General features: G+C 40.4%; 1 protein-coding gene across 1 annotated transcript; it reads left to right on the top strand.

Annotated features, from left to right (window-relative positions):
* Window positions 1-1,178: 1,178 nt before the first annotated feature.
* On the top strand, window positions 1,179-19,074 carry LOC134651860 (UDP-N-acetylglucosamine--peptide N-acetylglucosaminyltransferase 110 kDa subunit). Its single transcript, XM_063506981.1, has 10 exons — window positions 1,179-1,475; window positions 1,591-1,801; window positions 3,075-3,258; window positions 11,436-11,504; window positions 13,251-13,447; window positions 13,573-15,214; window positions 15,684-15,975; window positions 16,577-16,757; window positions 18,104-18,208; window positions 18,886-19,074. The coding sequence occupies exons 1-10, from the start codon at window positions 1,340-1,342 to the stop codon at window positions 19,043-19,045; spliced, it is 3,177 nt and encodes a 1,058-aa protein (XP_063363051.1). The 5' UTR covers window positions 1,179-1,339; the 3' UTR covers window positions 19,046-19,074.
* Window positions 19,075-19,643: the final 569 nt, after the last annotated feature.

Here is a 19,643-nt window from a genome sequence, read left to right as displayed (position 1 = left end):
TGATTATACACTTATCAACATATTTGGCCTGTTGTTTTATTTCATAAAAATATTTTACACCACATGTAGTCTGTATCAGTTAAGTTACTTGGCAGTATTTATATTTTGTACAAAGTTGGCAGAAAGTCCAGAAATAATGAATACATACATATCCCATACTTGACGTAGGTAGTTCTTGGCATGAAATTTTAGCGTGGTCCGACAGGGCTATAACCGTGAAAATCGAAGTTCGCAAATTGCGGGCATTTTTCTCTGTCACTCTAATTACGTCTTCATTGGAGTAAAACAGAAAGATCCCCGCAATTTGCGAAAAACGGTTTTCGCGGTAGCCCCTCAGGTCCGTCGCAAGTGCACTGTGTGACGCCATCGTCACTGTCCGCTTTAGGCTGTACTTCGTAAGTGTCCCATGATTATTTGGTCCCATGGTCCCATTCCTAGGCCAAGCAAAGAGTATACGGTTTCTATATATTTTATCAATATTTATACACAAACGCACCCACTATGTCAGTAAAAATGGCGCGAAATTCAAATTTTCTATGAGACGATTAACCCTTTTCGTGACTACTTTTTTTAAATTTGCCGCTTTTCCGCCGCCTTTGCCGCCTCTTCGCCAGAGTAGGTATGAAACCTTTTTAGAATACGAACTTGAGGCACAGAATTCTGGCTATTAACAGGTAAGAGAAACGCCGAAATGCCCTAAAATGTTAATAAAGAAGTATAAAAAAAAATCTTTTTCAGTTTTAATGGCTTAGCGTTTTTTAGCCAGAGATATTTCTGCGGATATATCGGGACAAAAAAAACATTTAAATATAATAATTTATAACGCTAAACATTGCCAACAAAAACGTACTGATATATTAATTGCAAAATAAGCAATACAATATTTTTTTTAACTGCCGCGTAAAAATTTAACTTCACACGCCGGAAGCGCGTAGTAAAATGAGGTTTAAAATATCTCACGATGTCTATGATAAAGTGAATAATTATTGTGATTGTATATTTATAAATTATATTACCTTTTATATTAATATAACAAAAATGTTACGTATGTTATAAGTTAAAAATAACATTATATAAACGCTATTTTTCGATTAAACAAATGGAATATGACAGGAACCATAGATAACCTGCAATGCAACACTTTTGACAACTGACTGAACAAGAAAGGCTTTCCGGTTGTAGTTCTCCGCGTGCCCATTGAATGGCTCACGGATTGTGGTGTTGTGGTGGAATATTCCCATGGAAAAAATAGTGTTATTCGTTTTTATTTTCTCGTTTAAATGAATAATGTGTTGTTTTACATCAAATTTATTGTCAAACTAATTACATCACAGGAACTATGATAACTAAAATGCAAACTCAAGCTAATGTCGCGGTGCCTCAATCTGTCACGACACAACCTCAGCAAATAGTCGGTGTCCCCGCGAATGCCGTAATATTGAAGATGTCGGACATCCAGCAAATATCGACAGTTGGTGAGTGTAATTCAATCTATAACATCTCGGATTACTGTAATCTTTAAATAGCCATTCATATATGGGTTTTTTCTTGAACAATGCAGTAGCGTCAGTTTATTGTTAAAATTCTTAGGGCTTCTGGAGCTGGCGCACCGGGAGTACCAGGCGGGTGATTACGAGAGTGCCGAGCTGCACTGCATGCAGCTCTGGCGACAGGACAGCTCGAACACGGGGGTGCTCCTTCTGCTCTCGTCCATACACTTCCAGTGCCGTCGGTTGGACAAGTCGGCGCACTTTTCGACGCTAGCGATCAAGCAAAATCCACTCTTGGCGGAAGCCTACAGGTAACACGTGGTAATTAAAATCGGTTTGGGCGTAAATTTGCAAATGGGAACCAACTACACAGTTTTTTTTTTATAATCTAGCCTGGGTGTCTAAACTGTTAAAACATTAAATAAAAATTTGAATGGAGATTTAGTGTGGGTTGGTTGTGTTGGTCCCGATTTGCAGAAGTACATCCATTTTTGATTTGTAGTATATTTGGTCGGTATGATGTTTTTAGGGTTCCTTACCTCAAAATAAAGGGAAAGAATAACAACTATACTGATCCCTTTCTTTTGGGTGCTAGTACTAGCGTAAGACAAAGACAGTATCATTCTCTCTGTCTATGTTTGTTATGAGACAGTCTCTGGTCAAAATTATTACACCAAAAGTATTTTTTTTATTCTACAATAAAACTTGTTTGCCAGACTAACTACTATAATACTGCAACAAAGGAGCGTAATTTATAAAACAAGTAGGTATGAAGTATGTTTAAAAAACAATGACTGAGTTTTTTTTTGTCTGCAGCATCTAAAAAAAATCTTTATTTGTCTCTTATTTTATACTTTTCGCTTGTTATGTATGAAAGAGACTGCTGCAACCCAAATGTTTGGACAATTTTACAGTCTTGTGTGTTAAAGGCATCAGGTATTTCCTGTGCTAAGAAAAACTTGTAGGTTTTAACACATTTGGTTGAGCAACATCTATAGACGTTGCATATAAACTTGACAATAACTTTATTGTTGTTGCAGTTCTGAGCATGTTAATACTTTGAATTTATAATAACCCAGGATCCATTAGAAAATGTATGCAGTGCAGTAACATATCACATTTGAGTTCTTAATACACTCTGTTCTACAACTTGTGTAGCCTGTGTGAATAAATGGGATATAATTAGGCAAATGCCATGGCCAAATATTTTGGCACTAGTATGCCGTTAAAATTTGGGGCATTTTTCCTGGCGATGCTTAGTATTAGTTAGCAATGTGCTAAAATTAGCGCTGCAAGTTATATTGATAAGGATGTGTAGGTACATATGTTTTAATGAAAGGCCAGCTCTTTATAAATCTAGTTTTTAAACTAAGGCCGATTCAACTTTATTTTCATACACTAGATTGATTGACAAGAAATCCGTTAATTTCTGGTTTCTTTATGGCTTTAGCCCAAAAAAAAACTTCTAAATGAATCAAAATTGTTTTAAAACTTCAAGGGTGTGTTATAGCTGGCAAATTGAGCCCCAAAGTTGAGGGGGCTAAAACAAGGAAACTTGGGTTTTATCATCTGTTTTTGTCCTAGCAACCTCGGGAATGTGTTCAAAGAGCGAGGGCAACTCCAAGAGGCTCTGGAGAACTACAGACACGCGGTCAGACTGAAGCCAGACTTCATTGATGGCTACATCAATCTGGCCGCGGCCCTTGTGGCAGCCGGGGATATGGAGCAGGCTGTGCAGGCCTACGTCACAGCGCTACAGTATAATCCTGTAAGTACTAGGTCATTTTTAGGGTTCCGTAGCCAAATAGCAAAAAACGGAACCCTTATAGATTCGTCATGTCTGTCTGTCTGTCTGTCTGTCCGTCTGTCTGTCCGTCCGTATGTCACAGCCACTTTTCTCCGAAACTATAAGAACTATACTGTTGAAACTTGGTAAGTAGATGTATTCTGTGAACCGCATTAAGATTTTCACACAAAAATAGAAAAAAAACAATAAATTTTTGGGGTTCCCCATACTTCGAACTGAAATTCAAAAATTTTTTTTTCATCAAACCCATACGTGTGGGGTATCTATGGATAGGTCTTCAAAAATGATATTGAGGTTTCTAATATCATTTTTTTCTAAACTGAATAGTTTGCGCGAGAGACACTTCCAAAGTGGTAAAATGTGTGTCCCCCCCCCCTGTAACTTCTAAAATAAGAGAATGATAAAACTAAAAAAAATATATGATGTACATTACCATGTAAACTTCCACCGAAAATTGGTTTGAACGAGATCTAGTAAGTAGTTTTTTTTTATACGTCTTAAATCGCCTAAATACGGCGAGTCCGACTCGCACTTGGCCGCTTTTTACATTCTAGAACTTCTAGTTTAATAGAATAGGTAGGACAGAATATTTAACCTTAAATCTACAAGTGTCATGTTGTGAGTTCAAACATTGAACATGAAACAGGAAAAAAAGTTTGAGAAGAGTGTCATTTACTCAAAAATATGTCCCATAGTTCTTAACACATGGACAATTAGGATACAAATCAATGTTTCGAAGTACATATCTGAAGAAAGTTACATTGATTGTAACGTAAAATTGTCTTATAATATTTAGTTTATTTTTTATTTAACACATTCATTGCCACCCAGCCAAACGAGACATCCGCGCCAGGCCACAAAAATTTCGTCATATAAAGCTGTAGTACCACGATCCCGACTATCGGGTCGTCCGGCCTGGGTAGGAAATCATAAAATACCCGATAGTCGGGTTTTCGGCAATGAATGTGTTAATATACATAATACTCAATTCTTCCTCTATAAGAAGAATAAGAAAATAATAACAAACGGCCAAACTCATTTAATAGCCGGTTTAAACTCTCGCGCGAGCCACGAGACGAGCCGCGAGCCGCGCCACGATCCGAGACGCGAGTCCACCGTTTACACTCGCGTTCGGCTTGTCATTCGGTTATAAACCTTATGCCGTGCCGTTAGTGTTTAAATTATATTAGCTCGACGAGCTTGCGAGCCACGAGACGAGCCGCGAGCCCACCGCTTACACTCTCGTCTCGTGGCGCGGCTCGCGGCTCGTCTCGTGGCTCGCGCGAGAGTTTAAACCGGCTATAAAAGCCATTCCGGCATTAAACACGAAGGGGAGTCTCCCCTTCCCTACTCCCTAACGTTATTCACAAAGTTTACTTGACGTCAGCTACTGTACTAACGATATACTGTACGAACTTAGACCTTGTTCCTTTGGAATAAGGATTGTAATTGTTTTAACCCTTAAGCTCTATTGTAAACTTTATCGGAATGCACGAAGGTTGATATTACACTGTAACCGAGCGCGTCAGCTGTCGTCTTTGATGGTGGTATTGGTGGTATAGTTTGTCCCGTAGTCCCCGTAGATAGAAAAAAAAAAATATTATTACATGGCTCTACTTGGCTCTTGATGTTTGTATTTAATAATTTAAATTTTGATAATATTTTAGTAAACGCGACATTTTTGTAACATATTTTCTTTTGACATGCATGAATTATGTCAATACAAATAATTTTCACATGCCATAAGGCCGAACATATCATGGGTCAATATGTACACTTAATAACATCTACCTATACCATATGTTCTCGTGAATAAACTTTCATTTCATTTCATTTCATAATGGCCGACATTATTAGTATAAAACATAATTTTAAATCTAAATGAAAAGCAGAAATTAGTTGAGGTTTATATTGGTTAGTTTGAATCTAAATGAATACGCTTTGTGAATGCACCCTACGTTATAATAGACGTTAAAAATCGACGAACCGTTACTTTAAGCGATCAGGGTGCAGGGCGAGGCCTTCGGGTCTTTAACCATCTAAAGTATTCTAAAGGGGTCTAAATAAAACTAAGACAAATTTTAAATTTGAATTGATTCGACTTTAAATTCTCCAAGATCTAATCCAATAATTATGTCTTAACTTTCAACTACATACGATCTGAGGCCTACCGCGAAAATCTATAGTCGAAATTTCGTTATCTGCCTCTAACTCACTCACTATCACTGTCGCGTATTCTAGCTTCTAGCGATAGATAGAACGAACGAAGTAGTTAGCAGCAGGGATGTTGCGAATATCCGCATCCGCATCCGCAACCGCGGAACTTCCGCATTATTTTCAACATCCGCATCCGTATAAAATCGATGCGGATTTAATGCGGATGCGGATGTGGAACAGGTCGGTACAGGAACGTCTTAGCATCGGCGTAAGTGCTAGACTGCTAGGTAATTTAGTCATTATTCATTAACCAAAAAAACCTATTAGAAATGAGCAGTCAAGCGTGAGTAGGCCTTAATGTACGAAACCCTTGGAACGCGAGTCCGACTCGGACTTGGCCGGTTTTTTGAAATAAAAATTACTAAAATGTAATATTTGACGTTTTTTATGGTACTATCTTGACATCCGCATCCGCATCCGCGGATGTGAGCCTTTAAAAATCCGCATCCGCGTCCGCGGATGTCAAAAAATTGGCATCCGCAACATCCCTGGTTAGCAGTAAGCTAAAACTTCCCGTCGTTGTTCTATGAAGCGTATCCAACAATACTTTTATAATCTGAGGGCCTACCGCGAACAATTAAATTTCTTTATCTGGCTCTCTCACTCTTTCGTAATCGGGCGATAGAGAGAACAAACCAAGTAAACCAACGAAGTGGTTCGCGGTAGTCTTCCGCAGACTGCAATATCCCGTCCCTGTTCTATCCTCGTAAGGACCAGCATACAAAAAATGCCATTTGAATTTGAAACCAATCGTGAAGGAAATATGGTTGGATTTCATTTGTTTTGAAATCGAATGAAACAAAATAAATGCAACTCTTCCAGTTGAAAATGGTTTAAACTACATTGAAGTAATTAGTACTATAGATAGGACCGTGGGCGTTACGAGGCTATGAGGCGTATGGTATGGCGTATCCAACGATCGGTTCTAATCGAGTACAAGTAGTACAGTCACCTGCAATAATATGTTACTCTTCGAAGGCTGTAAAAATATGTGACACACTCTTATGGCTCTACAAATAAGATCGTGTCAGATATTTTTGCGGCCTTCGCTATGTAACTGTACAACGTTGTTTACGCTGATAAGAATCGTTAATTCAACCTTGGCAACCCATCTGGCCGACTCATTAATATCCCTAGCCAGTCACCTAGTGTTGCCAGCACGACATTTAAAATATGCTAGAGAAAAAATTGTGTAAATTTATGGGGACTCATTTTGAAAACGATATCTTTTTAACCTTTTGAACGCCACGTCTGTTTTATGTATCATGCCATATGGACCTTATTGGATGGCATGAAGGTTTATTTTAGTCCTTGGCGTCATTATGTAATTCATGTTGTAATCTAGATTTTCTATGTTCAAATAATACAAAAAAAAATAGGAATGTTCTGACTAAATTAGTTATAATTTACGCATTTTATGGCTAAAATATACGTGTTTAGAATGTACTTAAAAGTTGCCAGTTCGCAAATTTTGGTGCTTCATAAGCTGCTAAATTTTGCATTAAGTAAGTTGTTGCGCTGGTAACTCTGCGCCCACTACGATCACCTCTGAATAACCAAAATTGTCTTGAGATCCGATCTCATACTGCCATAACGAATATCAAGGTCTAATTATACTTGTATTATACGCAGTTGGACAATTGTTTTGTGAATTAGCTGTAGAGGAAACTGCCTATGTGCTGTAACAATTGTACTTTTCCATATAATATTCCCGCCGATGACTCATTTTAGTGGTATAAAATGCCGAAATGGTGTAATTAGAGTTCTTAAGCTGTTTTGGATGTAGTAATGTTTTAAGTAGGTAAGTAAGTTTACTTTAAGCATGCGCTTGTTAGCGCTTTGATGAGCATATCATTTAGTGGTTCAATAGTAGTAGACCAATTATTTTGGTATAAGTAGTAGCAATGTTGGCCTAAGCTGTAGGTATTGTATTATACAATTAATATGAACGTGAATAATCACCTCGAAAATACTAGCCTCCGCCCGCGTGTTCATTAAGAAACTTTTTTAAGCACTGCGAGGATACACTACCTACCGACCGGTTTCAAATATCAACGCCTATCTTCAATGGTTTTGGGCCTAAACTTTAGGCTGCGTTGTCTCTAAATAAAGATAAACCGACTGGTTTATATACCTATTTCGATTATTTGCAACCATCTGGAATCCTCCATGAAACGTGAACAAACTCAGTTGGGGTGTTGAAGAGCCTTGAGCCATGAATAAAAACAAAAACAAAATGGCTTCGCTCCGCTGTCTAGCAACCAATAGTAAACCTTATCTCCATACAATAAGATTCAAATTAATGGTGTCGACAATGATACGCCTATGCTACCCAGGAACCGCGGAACATAACGCCTTTCCACTGGAGTGAGCTCACGCGATAGTATCATTGCAGTAATGCAGTGGTCACTGCAGAACGCAGGCTTGTATCAACTGTATTCTAATATTTCTAATACAAAATAGGGAACATATTTTCTGGGAGTCTCTCTCAACGTTGATCCCCGTTGCGTCCTCAGATGCCGCTTCGGAGCCCAGGAGAACCATTAGTAGCCCAGATACCTATTGGCCAGGGGCTCATTTCTCGAACGATATTAGACTAATATTATTAGTCTACGAACTGTCAAATCGTATGGGTTGCCATGACAAGGGTGAGGTGTTCAGGGGGAGGGGGTCAAGCCGAATATCACCAAATATCACGAGGGGAAGATATTTAAAAAATAACCTCAGAAACACCTCACGGGCGCCAGGTAAGAAGATTGATTCATATTACCGTATGAATCTATAATATCTACAATAACTCGCTAAATTATTTTACACTGTATTAGTACCTCCTATATTAATATCTGGGAGACTCGGAAAACATAAAAACTCAAAACAGAGTGTTTTTCCTAGATCGATTTTTCGCCCCCGATAGCAAATTTCAAACATATAAATAAATATACAAGAATTGCTCGTTTAAAGGTATAAGATTATCTTACGTCATACTATTGACATTAGTGAACGCGCTAATTTGCATACAATTACACCTGTCGATGCCATTTACCAGCATCTGCCATTAAGGAGGCAGTGTTTACTTCGTCAAACTTTTTGCTTTCGTAAGAATTCGCCTGTTGATGTCCAACCAATGTTTGAATAGGTATTGTTATAAAAAAGTTTAATCATTGCTATAAACGAGGAGGATCAAGCCAATTATAATTTTGATTTCGAATTTTTGTATTCATTTCGTTTTTGTTCTTAATTATACTTCTATTAAGAGCTATAGGACTTGCTGGTACATAATAAGTAACATAATAGTAGGTAATATCTACTTAGGTACGTCTAGATAACGATTAAAGTACAGTACATGTATTGAGCAGCAGATTAATGAATGACACATCGATAATTATTAATTACATAGTTGCAAGGACAAGGGAAAGGGCATAATAATCAAACGGCATTGTTGGGGCAATATAACGGGCATTACATCCGCCTAATTTTGATACATTTTAATGTACTACTATAACTCAATATTTCTGGTAGTTAGGTGGTAATTGGGGGCATCTACCAGACAATCAAAAATATCATCCAAACGTCGAAAAAATTCCTGAGTAATATTGCCAAAGAAACCCTGATATAATGCAATGACGTAATATACATTGATATGTCGTCAATGTCAAGGTCGCGTATTGTGTACACACTGATAATTTAGACAATCTAAACAAACAACTGTGCTCAAGTGTTTGGCTGATCCGATAACATTTCGACGGTAAACATGGGGTACTATCGCCCACACTGTTACTCGTATCACGTGGTCCATCTGTGGACCTTATTACAAAAGGCATCACCGATAGACAGTTAAGAGTGTTGCTGGGTGTACCAACGGCCGTATTGTTAATTGACGATTCGTTAACTTTATTGCAAAGAAATAAGAATGTTAAACTTGTTAAAGATAATAAGGAGTTCTAAATTTTCTTGTCGATCAAGCGTAAGGGGGTATGAAACAGTTTCTACAACTTAGACAACGGGTTGCCTGTTTATTTACTACGTTAATTCTGACCCAATAAGCCTTAATAAATGAACAACATTTCACAACCACGCGCAAGTCGAGCACACTTCCTCTTTTATTCTTAAACCCGTCTTCTTGATCTTAGATGTGTTGAAAATACAGTACTTGCGGTTGGGAAATAGTAGTGTATATTGTGTGACTGCTATATAATAAAAAACATTATAATACGAGTGCACTAACACCTAACATAACATCACAACGCGCCACGCTTTTTCAGTTGTTTAAGAGCATCTCTCAAAAAAAATTACATTTCTTTTTTGTTAGCAAATGTGTAAGGAAATCTGGTAACAAAAAAGGATGTTTCATACAAACTTTATTGGACATTTTGGGAAATATGGTGAAAATTGTTCAGCTTCGTGTACTTTACCAGCATACCAATTTTTATACAAATCTAAGATGTGATCGAAATGTACAAATTATTTGAGAAATGCTCTTAAACGCGGTACTTAAAAGCGTCACGTCTATATTCCATGCGTCACGCCTATATCCCATGCGTCACCGCGTTTTCAGTTGTTTAAACTTTAATGCGGTACTTGCTACATGCCTATATCCCAGCGAAGACGGCGCGTTGCCTGTTTATTTATTACGTTAGCTCCGACCCAATAAGCCTGTGACTGCCATAATGAATGATCAACCTCCTTTTGCGACCGCGCGACTCGAGCGGACTTCCTCTTTCCTTTCCTAAAGGACATTTATGCGCTAATAATTGGCGTAATATTTTCTTAAACGTTGTGTGGTCAGTTATTTAGAAAAATACGAAATATTAGCTTCAAGCGTTTGAGATTCACATCTCTATAAATATCTAGTCGCAAAAAATGGAGTTCGTCAACACAATCGAAGTTTTAGCCGAGTTAAAATAGTATCCATATCGTATAGATAACAATTATACTGCAACATTTTTATTTTATAGCTCACAAATTTCACGCGTAACCTTCGAGCACACAACAGTTTAAACTTTAATATCAAACTGCTGCTAGGTATGGATGGATACCGTTGCAGTATCGTATTCCGTGCAATAATATTATGTTAATGGGTTGCGTAACCGCTGATATACGAGTACGCGCCATGCATTACATTCGCTTATAGTTAATTACTACCAACGCTGCGGCTGACTATATGGGGTGCAGTCTTTTATTGACTTCGGCCACGAAATAAATAATAGTAGTACAGAATTCGCGACTGTCTAACAAAACTGATAGACAGCGGAATGTCATGAATCATGTTGTCTCTATCTGACACGTTCTGTTCTCGCCATCTAGACTGCACAGTCGTCTCGTCTACCTGGCATTACATTAGCTTTGTACTCGTAATTACTTCAAACGCTCCGGTTCATGACAATAGATTTCTCTCGAAAATTCTGTTGATGAGGTAATAATACGTATTATGTATTCCTCCAGGGCCAAAAAAAGAGTGGGTCTGAAAATTGATTGGCCCTAATTCGTTATTGTCTTCTTCAGATAGGCACTTCGAAGGTGAATGTGTTTTCACCAAAATATTGGTGTTAATTTATTTTCTTAAAACCCCGAATAAAAGGAAAATAACGAGCGTTGCCAAAGAAAATGTTTTTGCCCAGGAAAAGTACAAACAATCTGATCATGTTCTAGTACCAATTTGGTGTGAACTCTAATCTGGGGGCACAGCAAAACAAAGAGGCACGGCCGCACCATCCTTTTCTCGAAGCCATTCAGGCCATTTCCAACATCCTGCAATTTTGTGATTACGTTTTACGACTTCTATCATCCAATGTTAACAAAAGAATAGCGTCCCGTGAGGCAACCGCGACTTCGTAAGCCCAGCGCAAATCCAATATAAGAACTACGCGACAATCTCAGTAAATCTCCCACATTGCAAACTAAGATTTATTGTCTCTTTGCAGGACCTATACTGCGTCAGGAGCGACCTGGGAAATTTGCTCAAGGCGCTGGGACGCCTGGACGAGGCGAAGGTAAGCGCAATATTGCTCCAGACACTGGTTTGCTCAAGTAAACAGGATTCATCTTGTATTTCCTTTGAGGTATATTAAATTAGCGTGCTCTCTCCTTGCCCTGCGTCTTTTGCGATTGCGTAATTTCAGCACAGCGTAACTTTGTTTATAACGGTTTAAATAATGCGAAGTTTAAAAAAAATATTAGATGCGATTTTGTTTAAGCCGTTAGTGTTAGCGAAGTGGAAAACACGTTTCTAGAGATGCCAGATGACAATAATTAAGCTTTAAACAAATTTCACGAATTCATAGTTAAGTACGCTTATACGTTTGCGGGCATGAAATTAAATTTATAATTACTTTTCTCCTTTATTCCTTATCTCGCAACTCTGCCCAAATTGCGTCGAGTCCTTTATGTTTTCAACTTCGTTACACACACCAGAAAGTCACAAAATATTATCCGACCGAAAAGGTAAATGATATTTAGCGACAGCATCAAAGCGTAAAGTACAACCGTAATATTCCACACAAATTAGATTTAGTTTCGCCATTTCGTTAATTGCAATATGTAGCGTGCGTTTTAGAGCTCCGATTTTGTGTAACGCAATTTGTGTGGGATGTTAACGTATGAGCGGAGAGCGCGCTAATGTCCATGCTCGAATATACGATCATTGATACTAACATCCTGTTTTCTTTAATATCAATAGAATTGAATAAGGCCACGTTCACATTAAGCCCACAGTAATTCTAAAAACCGATAACTGATTGCTTGGCTGTTATCTTTGAGCCTAATGTGTACGCGCCTTAGTGCTTGTAGTAACTATACATTGCATTGAGGATCAAGGGAGGCAGTAGTACATTAGTGGTTGACGTAGCGAGTTATCTTTATTTGTCATCCACCTCACGCCTGCCGAGACAGCGGAGCTCGCTGTGATCCGTCATAAACATTTGATTTAATAATATGTGTGCTAAGACGACAATCCGGTGAAATAGTTTGACTCAAAATCAACTAATTTCTATTATTATATTTTCACAAGGTGTTGTCTGGTAAGACAGTAGGTGAGCTGGGTGCTGTATCTAGCTGGATTACGGTTGGTAACGTCTGGTCGCCGCGCTCCTCCAAACGTTTTCGCTGCAGGTAAAGTGTACCGGTAGGGAAGACTAAACTTACCGTCAGGCCCGTCTCTGATGTCATGTCGTCATCATCCCATCGGCTAGGAAGTGGAAGCGTATCGAAACACGAACGATTTTTGCTTGTTTTTTGGGTCGCGCTCATATTTCACGTCTGTTGGTCGTTTGCATTTCCTACTGCCAGCCTATTATGGATAGCTTTATCCATCTTTATCCACGTGATAAAATAACTGTCACTGTTTAACACCGTGGGAAAGAAAGTGACGGACACCGTTTTATCACGCTGTCACGTAGACAAGAACGACCATCATATCCGTACTGATCGTGTGGCATTCGGCGTAGTTGATTTAGGATGCATATTGCGTAATTACTTTTTGGTCGGGCTTGGTGTTGGGTCGACTGGCGTCCCGCAGACCAAGATAGACGCAGCACGTGTATTTCTACCATTAAAAAATGGTTTAATAGATCTCGGTAAGCGTCATTGTACCCTTTTGCGGCGTCTATTTTTGTCTATGGGCGGTCCGACCAGGCATCACCCGATTTTGTAACTCAACATTTGGCGTAACGGACATTTCAGACCATCACTCCCTTTTACATCGTCCAAAATAATAACATGTTACATTTTCGTGTCTGTAGGCATGTTACTTGAAGGCCATCGAAACAAGGCCAGACTTTGCAGTGGCATGGAGCAATTTGGGATGTGTATTTAACGCCCAAAGTGAGATCTGGTTGGCCATCCACCACTTTGAGAAGGCCGTGGCCTTGGATCCTAACTTTTTGGACGCCTACATTAACTTGGGAAATGTTCTCAAGGAAGCAAGGATTTTTGACAGGTAACATTTTCGCATTACTATTGCTACTTCTTAATTGACACCTTATATTTTGCCTTGCGATGGTACATTTTGCACTATAGGTAACTAAGGCTTAGAGCAATGTTCAATTTTTTCCTCCTTTTTAGGGCCGTAGCCGCCTATCTACGCGCTTTAAACCTATCACCAAACAACGCCGTCGTCCACGGCAACCTGGCCTGCGTCTACTACGAGCAAGGCCTGATCGACCTGGCCGTAGACACGTACAGGAGGGCCATAGAGCTCCAGCCAAACTTCCCCGACGCCTACTGCAACTTGGCGAACGCTTTGAAAGAGAAAGGCCAAGTCGCCGATGCCGAAGAGTGCTACAATACCGCTCTACGTCTCTGCCCGTCACACGCAGATTCTCTCAACAATTTAGCCAACATCAAACGTGAACAGGGCTATATCGAGGAGGCTACGCGACTATATCTGAAGGCTTTAGAAGTATTCCCAGAATTCGCAGCTGCTCACAGCAATTTAGCTTCAGTGCTACAACAGCAAGGCAAACTCAATGAAGCTCTCATGCATTATAAAGAGGCTATTCGCATCCAGCCAACATTCGCGGACGCTTACAGCAACATGGGTAACACGCTTAAAGAGATGCAGGATGTCGCAGGAGCGCTGCAGTGTTACACCAGAGCCATCCAGATTAACCCAGCCTTCGCAGACGCTCACAGCAATCTTGCGAGCATCCACAAAGACTCTGGGAACATTCCTGAAGCCATACAGTCCTATAGAACCGCCTTGAAGCTGAAGCCAGACTTCCCTGATGCGTATTGCAATCTAGCCCACTGCTTGCAAATTGTGTGCGACTGGACGGACTATGAAGCTCGAATGAAGAAGTTAGTCAGCATCGTTGCTGAACAGTTGGACAAGAACAGGCTTCCGTCGGTCCATCCGCATCATTCCATGCTGTACCCACTAACACATGACTTTAGAAAGGCTATCGCCGCTCGCCACGCAAATCTATGCTTAGAGAAAGTCCAAGTACTTCACAAACCTCCATATAAATTCCCTCGCGATCTTCAAGGACGTCTTCGTGTCGGTTACGTGAGCAGTGATTTCGGAAACCATCCTACGTCGCATTTAATGCAATCTGTGCCAGGCTTGCATGACCGTAACAAGGTCGAGATCTTCTGCTACGCTCTAAGCACAGATGACGGCACCACATTCCGTTCTAAAATCGCTAGAGAAGCTGAACACTTCATAGATCTATCCCAAATGCCCTGTAACGGAAAGGCTGCTGACAAAATCTACGGAGACGGCATCCATATCCTTGTGAACATGAATGGGTATACTAAAGGGGCTAGGAATGAGATATTTGCACTCCGACCCGCGCCCGTCCAAGTTATGTGGCTGGGCTACCCAGGAACCAGCGGAGCCAGCTACATGGACTATTTAGTAACTGACGCCGTCACATCTCCGCTAGAACTAGCCAGCCAGTACAGCGAGAAGCTCGCATACATGCCTAATACATACTTCGTTGGTGATCACAAGCAAATGTTCCCTCATTTACAAGAGCGTCTAATCTTAAGCGACAAAATCAAATCTCACAACAACCTGGGCAGCCTGGCGGACAATGTTGCGGTCATTAATGCTACAGATCTGTCGCCGCTAGTGGAGAATACGGATATTAAGGAGATTAAAGAAATAGTGCGGGCCGCTCGACCGGTGGAGATATCGCTGAAAGTAGCAGAGTTACCGACCACCACGCCTATTGAGACTATGATTGCTTCCGGACAAGTTCAGGTAAGGACACTTGTTACCTTTTCTGTTTTTAATCATTTTGTTTGGAAGCCCATTCCAATTTCCATTATAATATATTTGAATATTTGATCTTTCTGAAACTCCCGGCTTTTTAGTTTCGAAATATGATAAAATAAAATCATGAAAAATGTACATTTTACAATTTACAATTTCATAGATTTTGGAAATCTTAATCAAGTATTGTTATTATTTTTGCTTAACCTTTTCGACGCCGTGTCAAACACAAAAGCTGTCACGCTGACGCTACGTCACTGAAGTGTCAAAACTGAAATTGAATTTTATGCATATGCACGTAGGTCGTAGCTAGGTCTATGTTGCTCTGTGGTCTGTGACCGATGAATCGGTCTTTGGCGTTGAACCTGCGGTGCGGATATATCAGTCATTGGCGTCCAAAAGGTTAATTACTTCAGAGAAAAAGCGATTTTATGTTAACAGTACAAATCTTTTACAGACTTCAGTAAACGGTGTAATACTCCAAAACGGCCTGGCGACCACGCAAACCAACAACAAAGCGGCAACCGGCGAAGAAGTACCACAATCCATCGTTATCACCACGCGACAACAATACGGCCTTCCCGACGACGCAGTTGTATACTGCAACTTTAACCAACTGTACAAGATAGACCCGCTAACGTTGCATATGTGGGTGTACATATTGAAACATGTACCGAACAGCGTGCTGTGGTTGCTGAGGTTCCCAGCGGTAGGCGAGCCGAATCTGCAGGCCACGGCCCAACAGTTAGGTGAGTTTAGAGGTATTGAGGTCTTGGTATGGGGGTGGATTAACTTTTTGTTTTGTTATTCTGGTTTGTCAAAGTGACAATAGTAGCATAGTTTGTTAGAAGAAATTTTGTATCACGTGTTACGTAAATACATGTTTGGTAAATTTGATTATTTGAGGATTTTAAGTATTATTTTTCCCCTGGACAACCAACTGTAGTTAAGGCTACGAGAGAAACTAAAAGATGATTCATCCAGACACGACATAATCAAAATTGTGTGAACTTCAGAAAAACAGGTCGATCTCGTTACTTACTTACTTAATTGGCTGGCGTAATGACCCAAAATGAGTCTTGGCCTCCAACACAAGAGCACGCCACTTTGCTCGGTCCAGAGCGGTATCACGCCAGCTTTCGCCGACGCCGAGCTCACGGAGATCTGCCTCCACTCTGTCTGCCCAACGATATTTAGGATGACCAACAGGACGGCGTTCTGTTAATCGACCCAAGTAGGCCCTTTTGGCTTCCCGATCTCGTTGCTTCATGCGATTGCCCCTGCACTAAACATGAATTGTTCTGTTCTGCTATGTTATAAAATTGTTTCCAATTTTTTTTTGTTTTGCAGGTCTACCACCCGGCCGCATAATCTTCTCGAACGTAGCCGCCAAAGAAGAGCATGTTCGACGAGGACAGTTGGCCGACGTGTGCCTGGACACTCCCCTGTGCAACGGACACACCACCAGCATGGACATCCTGTGGACCGGGACTCCGGTCGTCACTCTACCCGGAGAGACGTTAGCGTCCAGGTGAGGACATGTCTCTGTAGCGAGAGGACGGCTGACGTGTGCCTGGACACTCCCCTGTGCAACGGACACACCACCAGCATGGACATCCTGTGGACCGGGACTCCGGTCGTCACTCTACCCGGAGAGACGTTAGCGTCCAGGTGAGGACATGTCTCTGTAGCGAGAGGACGGCTGACGTGTGCCTGGACACTCCCCTGTGCAACGGACACACCACCAGCATGGACATCCTGTGGACCGGGACTCCGGTCGTCACTCTACCCGGAGAGACGTTAGCGTCCAGGTGAGGACATGTCTCTGTAGCGAGAGGACGGCTGACGTGTGCCTGGACACTCCCCTGTGCAACGGACACACCACCAGCATGGACATCCTGTGGACCGGGACTCCGGTCGTCACTCTACCCGGAGAGACGTTAGCGTCCAGGTGAGGACATGTCTCTGTAGCGAGAGGACGGCTGACGTGTGCCTGGACACTCCCCTGTGCAACGGACACACCACCAGCATGGACATCCTGTGGACCGGGACTCCGGTCGTCACTCTACCCGGAGAGACGTTAGCGTCCAGGTGAGGACATGTCTACTCTGCGACCTAATAATCGCGTGTGCAACTCTAGATTGGTGTAATGAAGAAAATTGAAACTGTCGTGTGTTATGCTTATACTATAGTAATTTTACCACCTTCATCTGATTTCGTCACGACGAGCACAGCGCGCCGCCTAACTCACCTAGATTGTTTAAAAATATTAACGTATACATATAAACTAATAAGTCATTTTTCTCAAAAATGGACGGCAAAGTCGACGTTACCGGTAAAAAAATAGGTTGCGAAGTGCGTAGTTTATGGTCATTCCAAAAATTAAAAAGTTAAAAACATTGCAGTCTCGATTTCGGGACTGCAATGTTGCATACAAATTCCATTATTTAACGAGTTCCAAACTTTTTAAAACTTTAAATGGCCATATCAAATGAAGGCATAGGTCCATTAAACAGCCAAACAGATATCAGCACTTAATTATTATAATGTTGGTACCGCGACTATTTAGGTGTCTCAAATACGTTGGCGTATTTTCAGCAGAAAAATACACTTCTTTTTTTTTTTAAAGGCGGGAAGCAAATCTTTTTAATTGTTTTACTTTTTTCCGTGAAAATTAGAACGTTGCTTCTGTAAAATATTTCTATTTCTTGCACCATTTTTGAGAAAAGCACTATATATGACTCGGCTGGAAGGCTACTTGCTGGCTTCGGATTCAATTAAACGGACTCCCAAGGTCGTCCGTTTAAAACGAATTCTCAGCCTGCAAGTAGCTACTTCCGAACCTCGACAATAATGTACTATTATCGTGTTTTGCAGAGTGGCAGCTTCACAACTCAACACACTGGGGTGTCCAGAGTTAATAGCTAGGACGAGGCAAGAATATCAAGACATAGCTGTAAGATTAGGAACCGATAGAGAATAGTAAGCATATTTTATATTATTTTAACTGGTTTCTAGCCCATTTTATGTTTGGGGTGCCCATAACCTCCGCGTTTTTACTCTAATATCTTTGCAGTTATTATTATTTATTTAGTTGTTTTCGTGGTACTTAGTTCTTTGTAAATAAAAAAAAATCGTTTATTCAGATGAAATAAACACTAACATACATATTTTTTTCTTCTGCCAAACTGCAGGACAGTTTGTTGGCAGAGGGAACTCCCTTAAAACATAGATGGGTAAACTTAGCTAATTGCCTAATTAATTGTTAACAGTAGGTACATGTTATTGCTTATGGTGGTAGCTTTAATTTAATTTTGTCTAATAGAAACATTTTCATTTTAAATTTAAACATCCTAAATGATTTACATTCCCTTATATCATACGGTATATCGTTATACAATTTTGGGATCAAGTACTTCCTACATCTTTTTCCATAATAATTTTTACCACAAGACGGAACCTCTAACATTTTTTTACTGATTGTTCTCGTGAACTAGGGTTATATAGTTTTTTAATTCATCTTTATTGAACTGCTCTAATGCCAGCAACATCCCTACTTCCTCATGAACCGGCAACATACGGCATTCCGCAAATAATTCCCCATTACTTTTTTTACAGCGATTTTTGGTTTGTTTTCTAAATGAATCCTTTCTTTTCAGTTTAAAAGGCATCCGCGCGAAAGTGTGGGCGGCGCGTATGGAAAGCCCGCTGTTCGAGTGCAAGGCGTACGCCACCGGCCTCGAGATGCTCTACCACGCCATGTGGGGGCGCCACGCGCGCGCCGAGCGGCCCGACCATCTCGCCGCCGTCGACAAGTAGAGCCACCGGCCAGGCGGACCGGGAGCGTATTATCATAGAGAAAAAAATACATAGAGTGCCCACTCCATACATCAGTTCAGACTATTAATTTCAGTGTCTACATCTAGCATCGAGTAGCGGAACTATCAGTACTGCTACTTGACAATAGATGTAGCACCGACCGGAAAGTCTTATCTCAACAGCATAAGACTTTCCGGTCGGTGGCGACATCTATTGTCAAGTAGCAGTACTGATAGTTCCGCTACTCGATGCTAGATGCTAATAGTCTTTTTGGTACTAAAACTGATGTATGGAGTGAGCACTCTATGTATTTTTACTCTATGGTATTATGTACACTCGTACACCACTGAACGTTAGGGCTTATTTAGACGAGACGGATTTACATTGCGGACCTGAGGTTACAACAATAGGGATGATGACACATGTTGAATTTTATAACAAAATCTAGTAAAATAGATAGCAAACGAGCAATTTATCACAATAATGTGGATATTAAAATAAAATATTGAAAAATTACAAAAATACAGGACCTGAAAGTTTCAAAATTTAAGTTTTTTTTAACTTCCAAAAACGATAAAAGTAAGGGTACCATTCGATT

This window comes from Cydia amplana, chromosome 10 (assembly GCF_948474715.1).
Source record: "Cydia amplana chromosome 10, ilCydAmpl1.1, whole genome shotgun sequence".
Lineage (NCBI taxonomy): Eukaryota > Metazoa > Arthropoda > Insecta > Lepidoptera > Tortricidae > Cydia > Cydia amplana.
The sequence above is the reverse complement of the archived record's forward strand: the minus strand, read 5'-3'. Positions and strand labels throughout refer to the sequence as shown.